Source organism: Pipra filicauda, unplaced genomic scaffold (assembly GCF_003945595.2).
Source record: "Pipra filicauda isolate LSUMZ 115617 unplaced genomic scaffold, ASM394559v2 scaffold306_size1276767_pilon, whole genome shotgun sequence".
Taxonomy (NCBI): Eukaryota; Metazoa; Chordata; class Aves; order Passeriformes; family Pipridae; genus Pipra; species Pipra filicauda.
The window spans coordinates 1,103,857-1,119,504 of record NW_024104428.1 but is presented as its reverse complement, the minus strand read 5'-3'; the positions used below and the strand labels follow the sequence as shown (position 1 = coordinate 1,119,504).

General features: G+C 46.0%; 1 protein-coding gene across 1 annotated transcript in view; it reads left to right on the top strand.

Moving 5' to 3' along the window:
• The first annotated feature begins 8,769 nt into the window (after nt 1-8,769).
• PTGFRN (prostaglandin F2 receptor inhibitor) overlaps nt 8,770-15,648 on the top strand; it is a 66,694-nt gene continuing 59,815 nt past the window's right edge. Inside the window, exon 1 of the mRNA XM_027719188.2 lies at nt 8,770-8,963. Coding sequence (XP_027574989.1) covers nt 8,900-8,963 — 64 coding nt within the window. The 5' untranslated portion in view covers nt 8,770-8,899. The remainder of the gene's footprint in view (nt 8,964-15,648) is intronic.

Genomic DNA, 15,648 nt, shown 5'->3' with positions numbered 1-15,648 from the left:
TTCTTACTAAAAGAAAGGGGCTCTGCCTTGTCTGATGCCTTTATAAAAACGTGAAGGAGTCAGTTTCCTGAGGGCTTTCACAGATATTGCTAATCATCTTAAATTGAAACAGGGCTTCCAAAACCAGCATGTAAATCCCCGTAACACACCTTCAATTTCTGTCTCCAAGGCTACCCAGCTGCCCTGATCCTCTGTGACAAGCTCTGGAAACGCTGGGATGCTTCATTTTGCACTAGTCCTTCCCTGCTCTTCAATCCCCCTTGCTCTTGAGTCGTCTTGCTCCCACGAAACACCGTTCCACAGCGTTGCTGCCGTGGTGGTGGGTGAAGAGCTGGCCTGAAAGCCCGTGGGAAGTCTGAGTGGCAGGGAATGCACAGGCTGTCATCCCCTTACACCAAGGCAGAAATGCTGCTTCCCTCGGGGATACAAGAAAAGACACAGAGCCCCCATGCAGACTTGCCCAGTTTTGCTCACTCATCTCTGCAAATGCTGCATTGGAGGTCTCCTTAAACAATGGTAATAGTATTTATTCATACTGCTTTTACCAAACCTTCTTATTCTGCTGTAAGACATGCAACTCATGCATAACAGCCACTAGTCCCCAGTCACAGAAGTGTGTTTTGAGGGATGCAGTATATGTAGCCTTATTGGACATCTTCCAGTGACTTTATATGCAGACACTGCTTTCTCACAGAGAGCCAAAATCTGCCCTCTTCTCAAGTCTCTTGGGTCTAAATTAGTGAGACTTTATATATCGTGATTTGAATCTGAATGTGTTTCCTTGCTTGCAGTCCCTGTGGTCACAGAGTAGGCAAGGAGACTTTGTGCTGTAGTTTACCTTGTGACTTTTTTATTTTTTTTGGCTGTCCTGGGGAACCACATGTTCAGCAGACACATTCCCTCTGTTGCCAATACTGGAGCATCTTCTAAAAGAGAACACCTTCAAGGATGAAGGATTTGCAGAGGCACAGATGTGTGGAGCAGTGTCGTAGCAGGGAACAGGAGCCTTCAGCTGATGGCTCAGCTGAAGGTCTGGGGTGAGAGAAAGCTTCTCTGAGTCGCTTGTCTGACCATTATCCAAGACTCACAGAAGATGTGCTGGATGAGCTGATGAGCCTTTTGTACTGCAGATCCCCTCAAAACGCTGCAGGGTCAACAGCAAAGTGCCAAACTAGAATCAATGAGGCCTTACTGTAGACACTCAAGAATAAACAAGTCAACCAGTGGATTTGCAGGCAGACTGTAACAGCTTGTTATCTGATGTCCCCTGGGCACAAACACTGAGACATCTGCAGTTTTTGACCTGCTTTTTTTTTTTTTTCTCTGCTGGCTCAATAGCTAGTTAACTGGTCATTCAATGTGAAAACAAAACAGAGGAAAGGAGACAGCAAATTGCAATAGGCAGGAGAGGCTGGACTATTAAGATGCCAAAAGGACTGGAAATAAATAAGTACACAAGTAGCTTTGGTCTCCTTTTTTATTTGTGCATCAGGCTCTCTGAGTTTGTTTCTGGAACTCTGTTAAAAGCAGAGTTTTCAATATGCCAGTTGTCATTGAACTTTCATGTTGGTTTTATTTTGCATGTATTTTGCATCTCTAATCTCTTTGCTTGGCGCTGCAAGTTAGAAATTAACCTGAAAAACACACATTGAGACTTCAGTGACTTTCCCTTTTTTTTTGTCTGAGAACACAAAGCTCACTTCATAGCCTCTCCTCTAGTCCTATGAAGGGGAGGGAAGTGCCCTAGAAGGCTGACTTCTGGATCATCCTTTGTACTATCTCAGCTCCTTGGGATGCAGGGACTGCACTAGCTTATAAGTGTGGGGGGTGTGGAGCCTCTTTCCTGTTTCTAGGCTCTTGTTAATGAGTGTGCCCAGATTCTCAGACAGGGTCCTAATCACCAGCCCTAGCCTAATCTCTTAATTAACTCCTGTTAATGTAAATGCACTCAAAAAGATTCTTTTAGCTGCAGTGTTCAAGCACTTAGAAGTCCTTTCTTGAAGAGACAGTGTGTTTCTTCTCTCATGGATTGATATACTGACAACACTGTCTTCCTGTATGAGAAGGATTTGCCACATCCTATGGTGCTCACTTCTCATCCCTGGATTATAGATTATTTTAAATCAACTCAGGATAATAGGTGACAGCTCAGTGTATATGATATGCCTAGCATTTCAGCCTTGCATAGTCAGAGACCTCCTGGCTTCTTGTTTCCATAATTTCTGTGTCTCAGAACGGCCTGAAGTCAAGGTTGGGTTATGCACCTTGTGGAACAGGAGGTAACAATATGTGAGGTTCTGGGACCTGCCAGAGAAATGCACTGTTACTGCTTCTGCTTTAATCTGATTTATTCTCATCGCATGGATGTCCTACTCATTGCAATCAAGGTCAGAAAAGGATTTGAGCCTGTTTCTGGTGTGGCAAGACAGCAGTCCCACAGGTAAAAAACACAAAGAAGTGCTAAGCTCAGATCGACCTTACTGAAAAAAGCAAGCTCCCAAAATGGAGTGTAACTGGACGGTATCAAGAGAGTGAATGTGGAACAGGGTAAGAATTGTACCTGCTCATGTTATGAGCAGAGACTCGCCTCTCCCGTGACTTCAATTTTGCCTAGGAGAATCCATATAAAAACAAAAAAATGCCAAGAGAAATGTTTCTATTGTTTTCCTTCTCTGTTTCTAATGAAATCTGTTCCTTTAAAACAGAGCAATATCCTCCCCTATGATTTTTGCAGTCACATCGCAGAAAGAGAGAAAACCTGAAAGCAAAATTGACTCCTTTTGATTTTTCCTAGTTCAAGAGAGGAGACATGCCAGTGGGAAGGAGAACAAAAATCATACTGAGTAAATCTACATTTTAAACTGCCTTTAATGATCAACAGCAATCATACAAATATTTATTTCTGGTTTTATTAGTTTATTTGTGTTTAAGCTGACAGCAGATCTTTAATTTGATATTCAGTCTTAGTTACATAAAAATATGCATCTTTTAGATTGGTTATTTAATTATTCACTTCTGTAGGAGTTCAGAGAGCAAGTTGTTGAGGGATAATTTTGTCATGTACTGCCCTAGCATGTATTTTCTGTTCACTAATTCTTTGTTTGCTGACGCTCAATTTGGTGCTAGAGATCAAATCCATAACTCAAGTTGACAAGAAAATGCCTGATAGTTTGAATAGGGTGTTGATTTTACCCTTACTGTTCATGCCGTAGTGGGAGCTGCCATGACATCTAACATCAGATCTTCAATATCCCTCTAGTGCTTTGAAGTGCAGCCCCTCATATTTCATTCACAATTTCAACCAAAAAGCAACAGAGGGATGCAGCCCTGATGCTGGAAGTGCGAAAGGGAGGCACGAGGTAGGAGGAGGTGCCATTTATTGCACAACAGGCTGGATAACCTTTTTGCATGTGGTTTGCTCATGTGGCGTCAGTGACATGGGTGTGCAACCCACAGCCACAGACACAACCTGCCTGTTTTGCAGCTATTACGGCTCTAACATGTAGATCATCATTCAGGGAAGATCCTAGAGATATGCTGCTAAATCCATATGAATGCATGGAAACAGCATGATACATGGGGCTTTCTCCTCATGCGTTTAGCGCTCAAAAACTCCATCAAATTCAACGAGAGTTCAGCACGTAAATGTGTTTATGTGTGCTTAAGTACTTGGGAGCCAAACTTCAGACAGGCAGATTTGAAAAATCTAGTCAGTCTTTAAATTACGTGCTCTATTGAAAGGAGTCTAGTCTAAAAATGTTCACAAAGTTTGAGAGTTTATGATGTAAAGAAACCTGTAGCGTGTGGTGTACGCTTTCCACTTTTCCTGGATTTCATTACGCCTTCCTGCCTCACAGAACAGCTGTAACATTAAACCCACTGAAATTTGTAAAGTGCTTGGAGATCCACTGAAGGAAGGCTGTAGAGGAGTAAAAGGTACTCAATTTTCATTGCTGCTCTATCAGGCAAGAGAGTTTCCAGAGTGTCTTAATAATAAATAAGAATAAATAACTGCAAATGTAGAATCTGTTCTGTGCTCATTAATAGGTACCTTTGGGGCTGTGGTTGAGCAGAATCTCTTTTAAGGAGAAGGTGAGTATAGATTTGAAGATTTGAATTCATATTTCAATACCTTTCTTAGGGCCATGGCTTGAAGCATCAGAGTGTGCTTTAGTAGTGCATGAACACCATCCAGATCTACTGGCATTTGAATAATAGTGGTAGATTGTTTGACCACTTTCTCCTGTCAAATTTCTACTAGATTTTCAAATAAATCATTCACCAATATTTTTTTTTCCTCATGGTTTGGTTAGCTCAATAGCCAGCTGAACAATATTCATCAAATAAATTACTCACTTTTTCCCCATCAATCTGCAAATAATTTATTCACAAATACTTTTACGTGAGGCAGCCAGTTCTAGCCAGGACAAATCAAGGTAATTTCCTACTCTTTTGATCACATGCCAGTAGGACTTTATCTTGGACAGCTCAATAGAGACAGGTTTTAATGCATAATACATAATGGGTAAGCTGAGTTTTTCATAGTTCTTTGTGAGCTCTCTGCTATCACCCATATTTCTGTTCAGCTACTAAAGAGGAATGGCAGAGGGGCATATATTTTCCATCCAGGTACTTTCAGAAACATTTCACAAAACCAACCGCACAGCTTTGAGGGTGTAGGGCTCACGTCAGCCACGGCTGTGATGGGGCAGCCCCTTGGCTGGAACATGCAATCCGTTCAGTAGAGCAAGGCAAAATTTAACAAGAGCTGAGAAGATGAAATGGAGACGAGTATTGTGCCTGCTCGGAAACACAAAGGGAACCCAGAGACAGAATGAAATCAAGCAATGTGGAATTTCGCCAGCATGTTGGGGATAAAGCCCCTAGCTCTTCAGAAAAGGGTCTTTAATGAGTAGCCAAGACACAAGACGGGCACATCCCCATGTAGATGTCTCCACGACAACATTTGTGCTGTGGTTCCCTTTCCCTAGGGTTCTCATGCAAGCAGTTTGGGAGCTGCTAACAGCCCCCCTCCTGCCCTTAGGGGCTGTTGTATTGCTGACTGTTGAGCGTGGCCTTACCTGCCTGTCTGCCTACCCCTCTCTTTTGTTGTGGAGAGATCGCCAGTAGCAAGGGGGCCTCAGGCAGTGGCACTGAAAGATTTCTCTGCTGCTGGAGGTTTGGCAGCCAGCAACATGCACTGCACGTGAGCAGCACTTCTGCAGCCTCTGCTCCTAAGCAGGGTGCTGGGTCCTCATCAGGGTGGATCCTCCTGCTGTTGGTCGATGCACGGCCCTTCTGAATGCTGTTTACTCTTGCACTCCACGCTGCATGTGGGTCTTAAACGCAGACGTCTCACCTCTGTCCTCTGCTGCTCAGGCAACAAGGTGGGGAGAACAAGAGTTGTTTAACCATGTTTGCCAAGAAAGAAACTTTGCAAAAGGTAGCAAGTGTATGTTGGAGGAGTGGTGCAAGTAGGGAGTGGTTGAGCGTGGGGTTTTTTAGGCTCAGGGTGTGTTCATGTTTCATGCAGATTTCGTGCATAAATACGTGTTTAATATAACACTCCAATCTCGATCCTTCCCTGAAATTCTGCTGGCTAATCTGGTTACCCCCAAATGAGAGACGCCTTCAGCCTATGCATTATGCAGAAATCTAGATATGAAGAAATATAGGCAAACATTTCTGTAGCATCATCAATAAATGAGTATGTGTTATCTACCCAAATCAACAACATGCTAAACACTGAAAGTCAAATGGGATGCCTTCCTGAGAAACAAACAACTGACCACATATTTACTCTGCATCTCATGAATAAACATGGAAAGGGCACAAAAACAGAGGAAGATATTTGTCTCGACTTTATACTTGGAGAAAGCTTCTGGCTCAGACTGGTTCTCATAGCTGAACTGCACAAAATGGAATTGGCAAGGGGGAAAAGTGACATAATCACATACATGTAACAATCCATTGAAAGTAGGACACACAAAAAGGAGAAGAAAACAGGCTTTGAAGGAGACAGTAGACCATCACAGCGGTCAGCTTCAGACCTGCTCTGTCATCTGTGCTGTCGATTTATCAGCCCTGGAGAAACAGCTCTCAAATTGAATGAGGGATCTCAGACACCTGCTTAAATTGTCACCGTGTTACGGAATGTATTTTAACACACCCTGCTGCAAGGCCATGTACTGAGGAAGGAATGAACATAGTGATGAATGGCAGGATAAGGATGCTCTCAGGAAAAACAGAGGCGCAGAAAGAAACTTGGGGATTCAACAGGGGTAATGAACTCCACAAGCTTTTTGTGCAGTGTAGGAAGTTAATGGCCTAATTCCATTTTTAGTTATGAGAGAAGGGGAAAAGCAAACAACGACTAAGAAATGATTTTTACTCTGTGCACAGCATGAGTGTATAGACCACAGTGACACTGTACCCAGGGTGGGTGTCTGCGAGTCAAAAAGCACTTAGAAACACTGGAGAGTCTGAAAAATGCTGCAGCAGCTGAAATTGAATCTTACAATGTTTTCTTCAAAGAAAACAACCTATTCAGGTAAACAAGGAGAAGTAATAGGAGTACCATGTATAGTTACTTATCCATGAAAATGGGATGGGTGTGCAGTTTTGTAGACAAAGACATAACAGGTTCTGATGTCTCAAAGTTGAAGTTGGACAAATTCAACCCTGAAAGAAGCAATTTCCTAGCAGCAAGGATAATTAAACATTGGATAAATTAGTAGGTGGAAGAAGACACTTGCCATTACCTGGAGTCTTTAAGACAAGAAGTGTTGTCTTTCAAACTCACATTGATCCAGCTGCTGGGAAAAAAAATCTGTGACTTCCATATATGGCCCCTTCTTTCTGGAAGCCTGACTGTATGGGAGGGAAAGTGTTTCTTGCTGAAATAAAAGAGTGAGATGACACTCGTTGAGAATACCACACACAGCTCAGGAGAGCAGGGGTTTCAAGACTAGAGTTTGATGAAGGATCAGCAGTTTAACCAGAATGATGAAAGCTGACTGGTAAGGGTGAGAGGTCTTCTAACCTGTTTTACGAATTTGACATAGGGACATATCTTGGTTTACAGAAGTGACATTTTCCAGTGAATAAAAAATGTGTTTGAATGTCGGCCAAAGAAGGAGGTAGAGTGGAATGACTGGAAACAGGCAGCAAGAACAAGCAGGGATACGAGGGTATTGTAAACACAGGTGAAGACAGCCTTGTTTTGTTTGGACAGCCTCTTCTCAGCCACACTTGTGGATTCAGCCCCATTTGCGGTCTGGGAGCTCAGAGAACTTCAGCGTGGACAGGACCAAGTGTCCCCCAGGCACCTCGTGGTTGCAGCTCTGCAGAGAGATCTACTTTGTGCAGGAGCTCAGGTAACTGTGGTTGGAGGGGGAAAGTTCTCCTCATCAAACAGGGGTCTTGTTCCATTCCTATCAGACAACACTCTCTCTACTGTATAGCTTAACAGAAAGAATAACAAAGTCCAACCTAAAATCCAGTGTGATAATCATGCTCAGTTAAGAACACAGCACACACTTCCTGCTAGTGGGAGCAAACAACCTCGCCCAAGCCAAGGCATGCTCAAGACCAAGGTGCGTTGGAGACGCCAGAATAAAGCCTAAACCAGCCATTTTGTGCAGGAGCAGCTGCCCAAAACCAACATAGGCTCCAGAGATGCCCCACACTGGGAAATGCGTAACAGGCACCCACCTCCAGCAGGGAGCCCGGGCAACAAACAACAGAACGTGCCCAAGGAGAGCGCTGATTTCACAGCGAACGTGGCAAGGGGACTGAAAACAGCAGACAACTGTCCAAGTTACCAGAGAGCCGCCCAGCACCTCAGCTCTCTTTGTTTTTGCAAACAGGAAATTAAATCCCCCAGCAAACAAAAATCTCTTGAGCAGCCTGGGAAGGAAGGCGGTGGAGCGGTGGCACGAATACCAGGCTGCAGCATGCCCTTATTGAGTTAACCGGGGAAAGAAGGGGGGAAGAAGGCAAATCTCAAAACAGGGCAGCGCTGCTTGTGGGGCCGCCTGGCACCGGTGGGGAGCAAACGGTGTCTGCGCTCTCCCTCTCCTGACCCAGGCCATGAGCTCCGGGGTCCGTGAGGGAGCACGGGCAGGCCCGTGGAAGGGCAGGGGACACGAGTGGGCCTGCCTGGCAGTAGGTTTTAAGGCCACACGTTCGGGGATGGGCAGGGGCATGAGCAGACCCTGCCGGTCGGGCTGTGCCCAGGTGCGAGGGAGCCCTCGGGGGCGGGGGGGTCTGCAGGGCAGCAGGAGCCCCCAGCTGGGGCTGTGTGAGGGCACAGGGGCAGCAATGACTCCTCCATGCGTGTGGTGGTTCTGCGCGCAGGAACCTCGTGCCTCCGCGAGGAAAGGGGGCACCCCCCGACCGCCGCACTGGGATCGCGAACATGAGCGTCCCCCTCCCCACTGAGGCGGCCCCACGGCCGCGGCTGGAGCGAGGGACTGAACAGCGCCCCAGCGCCAAGGGCCGTTCCCGGAGGGACACCCCCGGGCGAAGCCTCTTCCCGCCCGGGCACCGGGGCTTTCCCGGGGCCACGTGTGCACGGCGGGGGCAGCACCGCCCCGCCTGGGCCGGCCCGGGGCTCGGCGGGCCCCGCTCTCCGCCCTCCCCTTTAAGGGGAGGGGGCCGAGCCGGCCGGGCCGCCCCCGCTACCTGCGGGCGGGGGCGGGCGCTGGGCAAAGTTTGTCTCTGTGGTTGGCTGCGCCGCGCGGCGCGGCCGGTCGGGGCGGGCGGGCGGCTCCGTGCGCTCGCAGGGCAGGAGCGAGCGGCCGGCCCAGGAGCGCTGCCTCCTCCCGGGCGAGCCCAGCGCGCCGCGCCCGCGGTCCCGCCCGAGCGCAGGGAGAGGCGCCGCGCAGCCCTCGCCAGTATGGGGCACCGCGGGGACACGGCGTCCTGCCTGCCTCTCCTCCTCCTCGTCCTGCTGCTGCTCGGTGAGCCCGGGGGTGCGCGGCCGGGGGGGGGTGCGCGGGGAGCGATGGAGGGCGGCCGGGGATGGGTGGGTGCGCTGCCACCTTGGCCGCAGGTAACGCGGGGGGTCCGGGCAGGGGCCGCCCGCCGAGTGCGGAGCCCGGCGGAGCCCGGCCGGGGTGCTGCCCTGCGCGGGGCCGGGCTGTACCGCCCGCCTGCCCGCCGGGCTGAGCCGGCCCCCGGCGCCGCAGCCCCCCCGGCCCCCGCTGCTCCCTCCGGGGGGTCGCTGCCCTGGGTGTCTCCCCGAAACTTTACGAGGCCTCCCTGCGCTGGGGATGGGGCGTGGAGGTGCTGCCCGGCGCGGTTCGGGGCTCCCCCCGGGCAGCCGGGGTCCCGCGGCGGGGGTAACGTGGCCGTGTAGCTGTAGCGGCTCCTCCGCGACCCGGTGCGTGGGCTGCGGTCCCTCTGGGGGGGAAGCGGTGAAATTCCACCTGGGATGGGTGAAGGGGCTCGCTTGAGGGCCGAGCGGGGGATTCTCCTCCTCCTGTCCCGGGAGGGGCCCTCCTCGGATTCTCCGGGCTCGGGTTCTCCGGTTCTTCCCGGCGCCCTCCCCGCTTGGCTCCCGGGGTTTGCTGCCTCTGCCGGGAAGTTCTCCCGCTAGGAGATAGCGAATGATTGTGTTAGGTGATGGTTTGTGCCGTGTTCAGGTAATTGTGTAGCTGTCGTTGGTGTGACATGTGGCATTGTTCCTCACCGGTGTCAGGCAGCGTGCAGAAATAAAGACAGTAGCAGGCACTACACAAAAGGGTGAGTGGTGGGGTTTTTTTACACCCCCCCCCCCCCAGTGTTATACTTTTTGCATCATTGATAACGCTGTTACAGAAGTAGCAGTGAGTTTAAGTAGAGAACCAGAAGATTGTTGGGGTTGGCTCTGGGCAGGCAGAGGTACCTCAGTGCTGGTGAGCAAGCATGCCCCCCAAATTACTATATGCAGTTCTTGATTCAGAGCACTTGACTATTTTCAGGTGGTAAGTGTGAGCCTCTTCCAGATTTCAGGTGGCAGGAGTAACTAATCAGTACCCCAACCCCGTGCTGCAACGTTCTTCTTTAAACAGAACTCTAATCACTGACTTAGTTTGTGCGTGTACTTTTGACTTTGCTATGACTAATTCTTTTTCTTTTTTTTTTTTAAAGTCTACCAGAGGTCTTTACTCATGGTTTGGCTGTTGAATCTTTCATAGCCAGGTCTGCAGAGCTGAGAGTTACAGTTGAAAAGTCAGCTTCCTAAACCTGGGCTCATCCCAGTCTTTCCTGAGGCTGCTTGCAGGCAATAGGGGCAGAGGTTCTCTGTCTGCAAGTCAAGATCCTACCAGACATAGGTGTCCACTGTGCTTTCTCTTACTTGCATCTGAGGTTAGTCATCTTGTTTATCTCTACAACACAGGCATTCTGCCAGCTGAGGAAACAGTGAAGAACTGGAGAGCTCACCTTTAGTGTTTTTGTTTAGAAACAGAAAGGGAATAAGATTTTTTTCGAGAGAATGATTTAGTAGGACAAGCGGAAAATCAAGACTCTCAGATGCTCAAGGTCATGCAGCAAAAAGTAAAAACTATTAAGGATGACGCACAACAGGAAAGTTGTTTCCTTCTTAATTCTAGATGAAATAGAACTTAAAATGGGCATGCACAGATGTATGGTCACTGTTCATGATCTGGTTTGTCTGTGTGTTCAGAGCTGCCTTTCAGGAATTGTTTCTTTTAGTAGTTGAAATGGTGCTTTTAAAATTGAAAGTGCTTTTGTGTGCAGAAAAAAACCATCTGAACTTTAGTCTTACTTGTGGTGTGTGCTGTGATGTGGCTATCTTCTGATAGAATTACTTGGTGGCTTCTATGAGATATTCCAAATGTTAAGAGGTTGGGAAGGTGGTGTTTCTCTCATTCTGGATGGGAGAATTATACTTCTGTGAACCATTTCTAGCAGCTCTCTAATGGAGAGAGAGGCTGGGGCTTTTTGGTAACTAATGTGCTGCGAGTGCTGAGGAATTCTTGTACAAGGGAGGTGGAGGGAAGGAGTTGAAGCATAGGAGAGTTCATCCCTTGTGAGTACTCAGACTTGATTATTTTGGTCAGATGTTTACAAAATAATGCAGCAAAAGGATGCAAATGGCTGAAGTATTTGGCTGTGGTAATTGAGAATGTTTTATCATCCTTTCTTCTTGATCCAGTACAGTTATAATCTGTTTGGTAAGGCTTTATCTAGTCTCCCTTTTCTTCCCTCCTCTGGTGTGGTTAGATCTTGAGAAGAGAGGGCAGCATAAGAGCATTTTGTGCTGCCATTGCCTCTGTTATGTGTGATTTCACTCTGCAGCCAACCTACCCAATTAACCTGTGAAATGCTCTGGAAACCAAAATATCTCTCCTAGGACAAGATAGCCAAAATGCAAAACAGGTATCTGGTGGTTACCAAGGCTCAGACTGTAAAGTAAACAACAAGCCTTCCAGCTCCTGAGTTTTTTTTTCCCCTAGTTCTTGTTTGAGGTTCAAGGTAATAATTTCAATGGATCTGAAAAAGACTAGTTTTTGTTTAAGTGCAATGGGGCATGAGGAGAGCAGGTACTCAGTAGATCCTGGGGGAGAACCACTGATAATGGGTTTTCTAGAAATGGCCTTTTTCTTACTACTTTTTAGACCTGTGTGGCACTTTCTGGCCACTATGATGAAAGTCAGTTCCAGCATGCCAGAACCGCAGGAGCCGTGTTTGAATGAATAAGAGTTGCTTCCTACATCTCCTATCTGAAATTATTTTTGTTTCTTTTCCTCAGAAGCTACAACAATTAGTCACTTGAATCAGGGTTTAATTCAAGCTTTGCAATAGAAAGCTTTTGGTAATTACTGTAAGTTATTGTGATCGTGCACTTCAAGGAGAAGTGTGCTTTAATCTTTTCCCGCATTTGCAGCTAAAGTGGAGGCATTAGAAAATGGGAGAGCCTCGAGGTTTAGGGCAGGGAGGCAATGTAAGGATGATTGCCCACAGAGTGTTCAGGGTATATTGGAGTGGAATCTGCTTCCTGTTCCCTTGCTGGTGGTGCCTCTCACCTGCCGGTGAGCCCAGGGCTGGCGCTCGTGGCCTTTGCCTGCCTGCTGTTGGAAGAAGGAAGGCTCAGATCTTCACTGGTCTTCAGAGAAGGCACTGACAGCGAGACCTGCCTACCTCTGTTGTAACTTTAGTGGTGGTTAAAAAGGCTCCCAGAGGGGAAATACCAACAAGACTGTCCTGGTCTCAGCAGCTGCAGGGACAGCCGAGGCACTAGAAGCACGTAGTGAGCATTGGAACTGGGTTGGTGAGGCGCTGAAGGGCAGGTGGTGTTGCTGAGGAGGAAGCTCTTTCCCTGTGGTTTTGTCGTGCTGATGTATTTTCTTAGTGTGTAGGCTGTGGGAATCAAAGGACTAACAGTGTAGTGAGTGTTTTTTCCTTTACATCCTGTGTTCTTTTGGGTTGACAAATGGCAGCTTAGTCACCTTTTCTGGCTCTCTTGTGTCTCTGCAGGTGCCTGTCTAGGGCTCCTTTTTAAGGCGTGTGGGTGCTTTTTCTGAAATTCTTCGACCTTGTTCTCCAGGTTTCTCGATGGCTACATTTCAACGTAGCAACAGCTTGCTCTCTTTAGGTAGCCTCTGTTGTATTTGGCTCTAATCCCTGAACTGAGGTATAAACCTGCCTGAACAAGATTTGAAGTAAGCAGTAGGGGTCATTTAAAAATGCAGCTACATGCTTGAGTGTTCTTAAGAAATAATATATATCCACCTGTCTAGCTATATAAACAAACGTTAAGGGACATTTGAGATTTCAGCTTTCTAGTAAATGTATTTGTTGATTTGTTTTTATGTGGTTGTTTTTGTTATTTTATAGTTGTTTGTCTTTCCCCCCCCCCCCCAATCTCCACAATCCTTGTCAAACGCTAAACTGCAAAACAGAAATGTGTATTTTTTTGGTAGGGAAATGGTTACATATCTCAATAAGATATTTTTAGAAAGTGAACGTTTCAGTTGTCTTGTTTTAGATGCCTTTCAGTGATATATTTTATTGTGTGTGGAGTTCTTTGTTTTAGAAGGGAGGGAGAGGGGACACAGTGTCTGAAAATGCGAATTCTTTCTGATTATGTGTGGAAGTCAATTGCTTGAAAGTTAAGTTGTAGAGAACTTGAGGAAAACAATAATAACATGAACTGGGTCAAAGTAGGGGTTAGGTCAGTGACTATAAAAGTCTCCAGTACTTTCAAAACAAAGATATTAGGTGGAGTATAAAGGAAGACTGTATATTGTAATGCAGATAAAAATATCTGTTTAATACTTTGTTTTTGACTTTTGTTGGAGATGATGCAGTTACTTATCAGGCCCCTGGCAGACGTTCTTATTTCTTAGATCTGTGGTAGTAAATGATAAAGTCAGTTTTGTAGAGACCTGTGAGGTGAAATTGTCTCGGCATACCAATGTTTCCATTTCCGTCCAAGAATAAGCAGTTTTATGCATGACCCTACTTCCTAACCTGAATAAGGTATCACAAAACTGGATATTGAACAAGCCAGGAGGAGATTGTAGCATAAGCAGGTTTGGGGTTGTTAGAATCTCCTGCCATAAAGAAGGAATGGGCTTGTATCAATGAGATACTAAGTTCTTCATCTTGCCACTTTTTTTTTCTAGTTGACTCTTTAGAAAACCTCAAATTGTAGCTTTCTTCCAAGATTTGAACACCTGCTGAGAAGAGGCTTTAAAATAATGAGATAAAGTTTTAATACACTTTATGCATTATGTTTTGCACGGGGCAAAGGTAGAAAATCAGTTTCAGAACAAACTGCATTTGGGATAGGATGAACTGAAAAATAGCTGCTCAGATGCCAAAAGATAATGTCTTTCCACATCATCAGCATATCTAAAATATGATAAGAAGCAAGACAGAGGTTATGGAACTTAAAGTTTCTTGGCTTTTTGAGTTTCATATCAGAAACTGTCTTGTTCATTTACATGTAAGCTTTCATAATTGTAAAGCATGACTGATTTCTTCTAAATGAAGTCTGTGACAAAAGAAAAAAGGATAACCTTTTTTTTTTTTCCTCCACTGAAGCTGGAAGAGGTTTCAAAGCTGGGTTTCCAGTGGAAACTGTAATCAACTTTGAGCATAATCAGAATGCTGTAGTTAAAGTGAGCTATATGGAAGGTAGAACCGGTGTTACTAAATGCCTTTGTTGAGTCTTGTGAAGTTCTAAAGCCATATGGTGATGCTTTTAGATCTGAGTTGATGTAATTGCCATGGGGACTGCTTGAAACTTGAGGCAGTGCTGCAGTCGATGCTCCTTTTCATTACACTGGATGAGGCAAGTTGCTGGGAAAGTCTTACGTGACAGGGTCTGAGAAGCAGCCTGGGGAACAGTGTCTTTTGTATGCAGCAGTGGCAAAATACTGCTGCAGAAATATGAAGAATTGCTGAAGCAAGCTGAAGTGTTTGACTAGTGATAATCTCTGTGGCCAGATGGAATTTGCATGGATGCTCTAAAGGGTCTGAACTGTTAGCTGAGCTATCGGAGGAAGAGGTAAGAAAGACACACAATCCTGGACAGGATTTCCTTTAAAAAGGAATCTGAGGGTGGTTTTTGGAATTAAATGACTTGTGAACTTCAGGAATGAGAACTAATTAAAGACTGGAGCTCCCAGGCAAGCTGTCACAGCTGCTGATAGGCAGGGCTGCCAGCAATGCCTGTAGTATATCTGCTTGTTACTCTTTGTTATGAGTGCCATCTCTTAAATTGTTTATTATTCTGCTAGGCTTTAGGCATTCATGCTGAAATTTTCTTGGCTGGATGTCTACCACAGGTTGACTGTTTTTTTTCCCCAGGAAACACCACCCACCTCCCCCTTCCCTGAATACTGCCAGTATTTCCAGTAGTTACTCTTGGGGAGGGCGCAGGGAGAAGTTAGGGGGTTTTTTTCCTTTTCTTTTTGATTCTTGCATGTTCTAGTCTTTTCTTTCTCCTCACTCTTGAACCAATAGTAATCTCAGCTGTGAAGCTGAGAAGTTCCAGCCCCTCCATGGTTTAGAACAAGAACTGGAAATTTGGCTGGAGAGTTAACTTTGCATCAAGAAATGTGGCTTTTGCTGTTCTTAGGAAAATGTCCAAATTTGGCCACATTGTAAGACTTGGAAAAGCATCAGTTTGTAAAAGCTTAGTAGGGAATTAGTCTCAAGTCCCTGGAGAAAGCATTCTGTCATTGCTTTTAAGGTGTCAAAGGATTACAGCTGTAATTGGGGGCAGAGAAATGGAACCCTTCTTTTTATTCCAATTTGAGATTTCTGTAAATGTGTGTGAAGTCCTTTTCTTTTTTTGCTTCTGTTCTTTTTTTCTCTCTCTTTTGCCAAATTGCCCAGTGTTGGAGAGATGTGCTGGTCTGTGTGGATCACTGATCGTAGCTGTTGTGAGAGTCTGCTGCTTGTAGCACACAAAGTGTGTGTATATATATATATATATAATCTTTCTTATATGTAGCTTTTAAAAAAAAAATCAATGTAAACTTTGTGTGGCTTTTAACTTTTGTTCTCTACCTTCTCTCAGGCTTTCTTTCCCAGGTATCCATCATTGTCTTTCACTTCACACTGGCTGTAAAACAACTCCTGCTGCCACAGTTGCTCTTATGGCACTCTTCCTTTAACAGGCTTGAT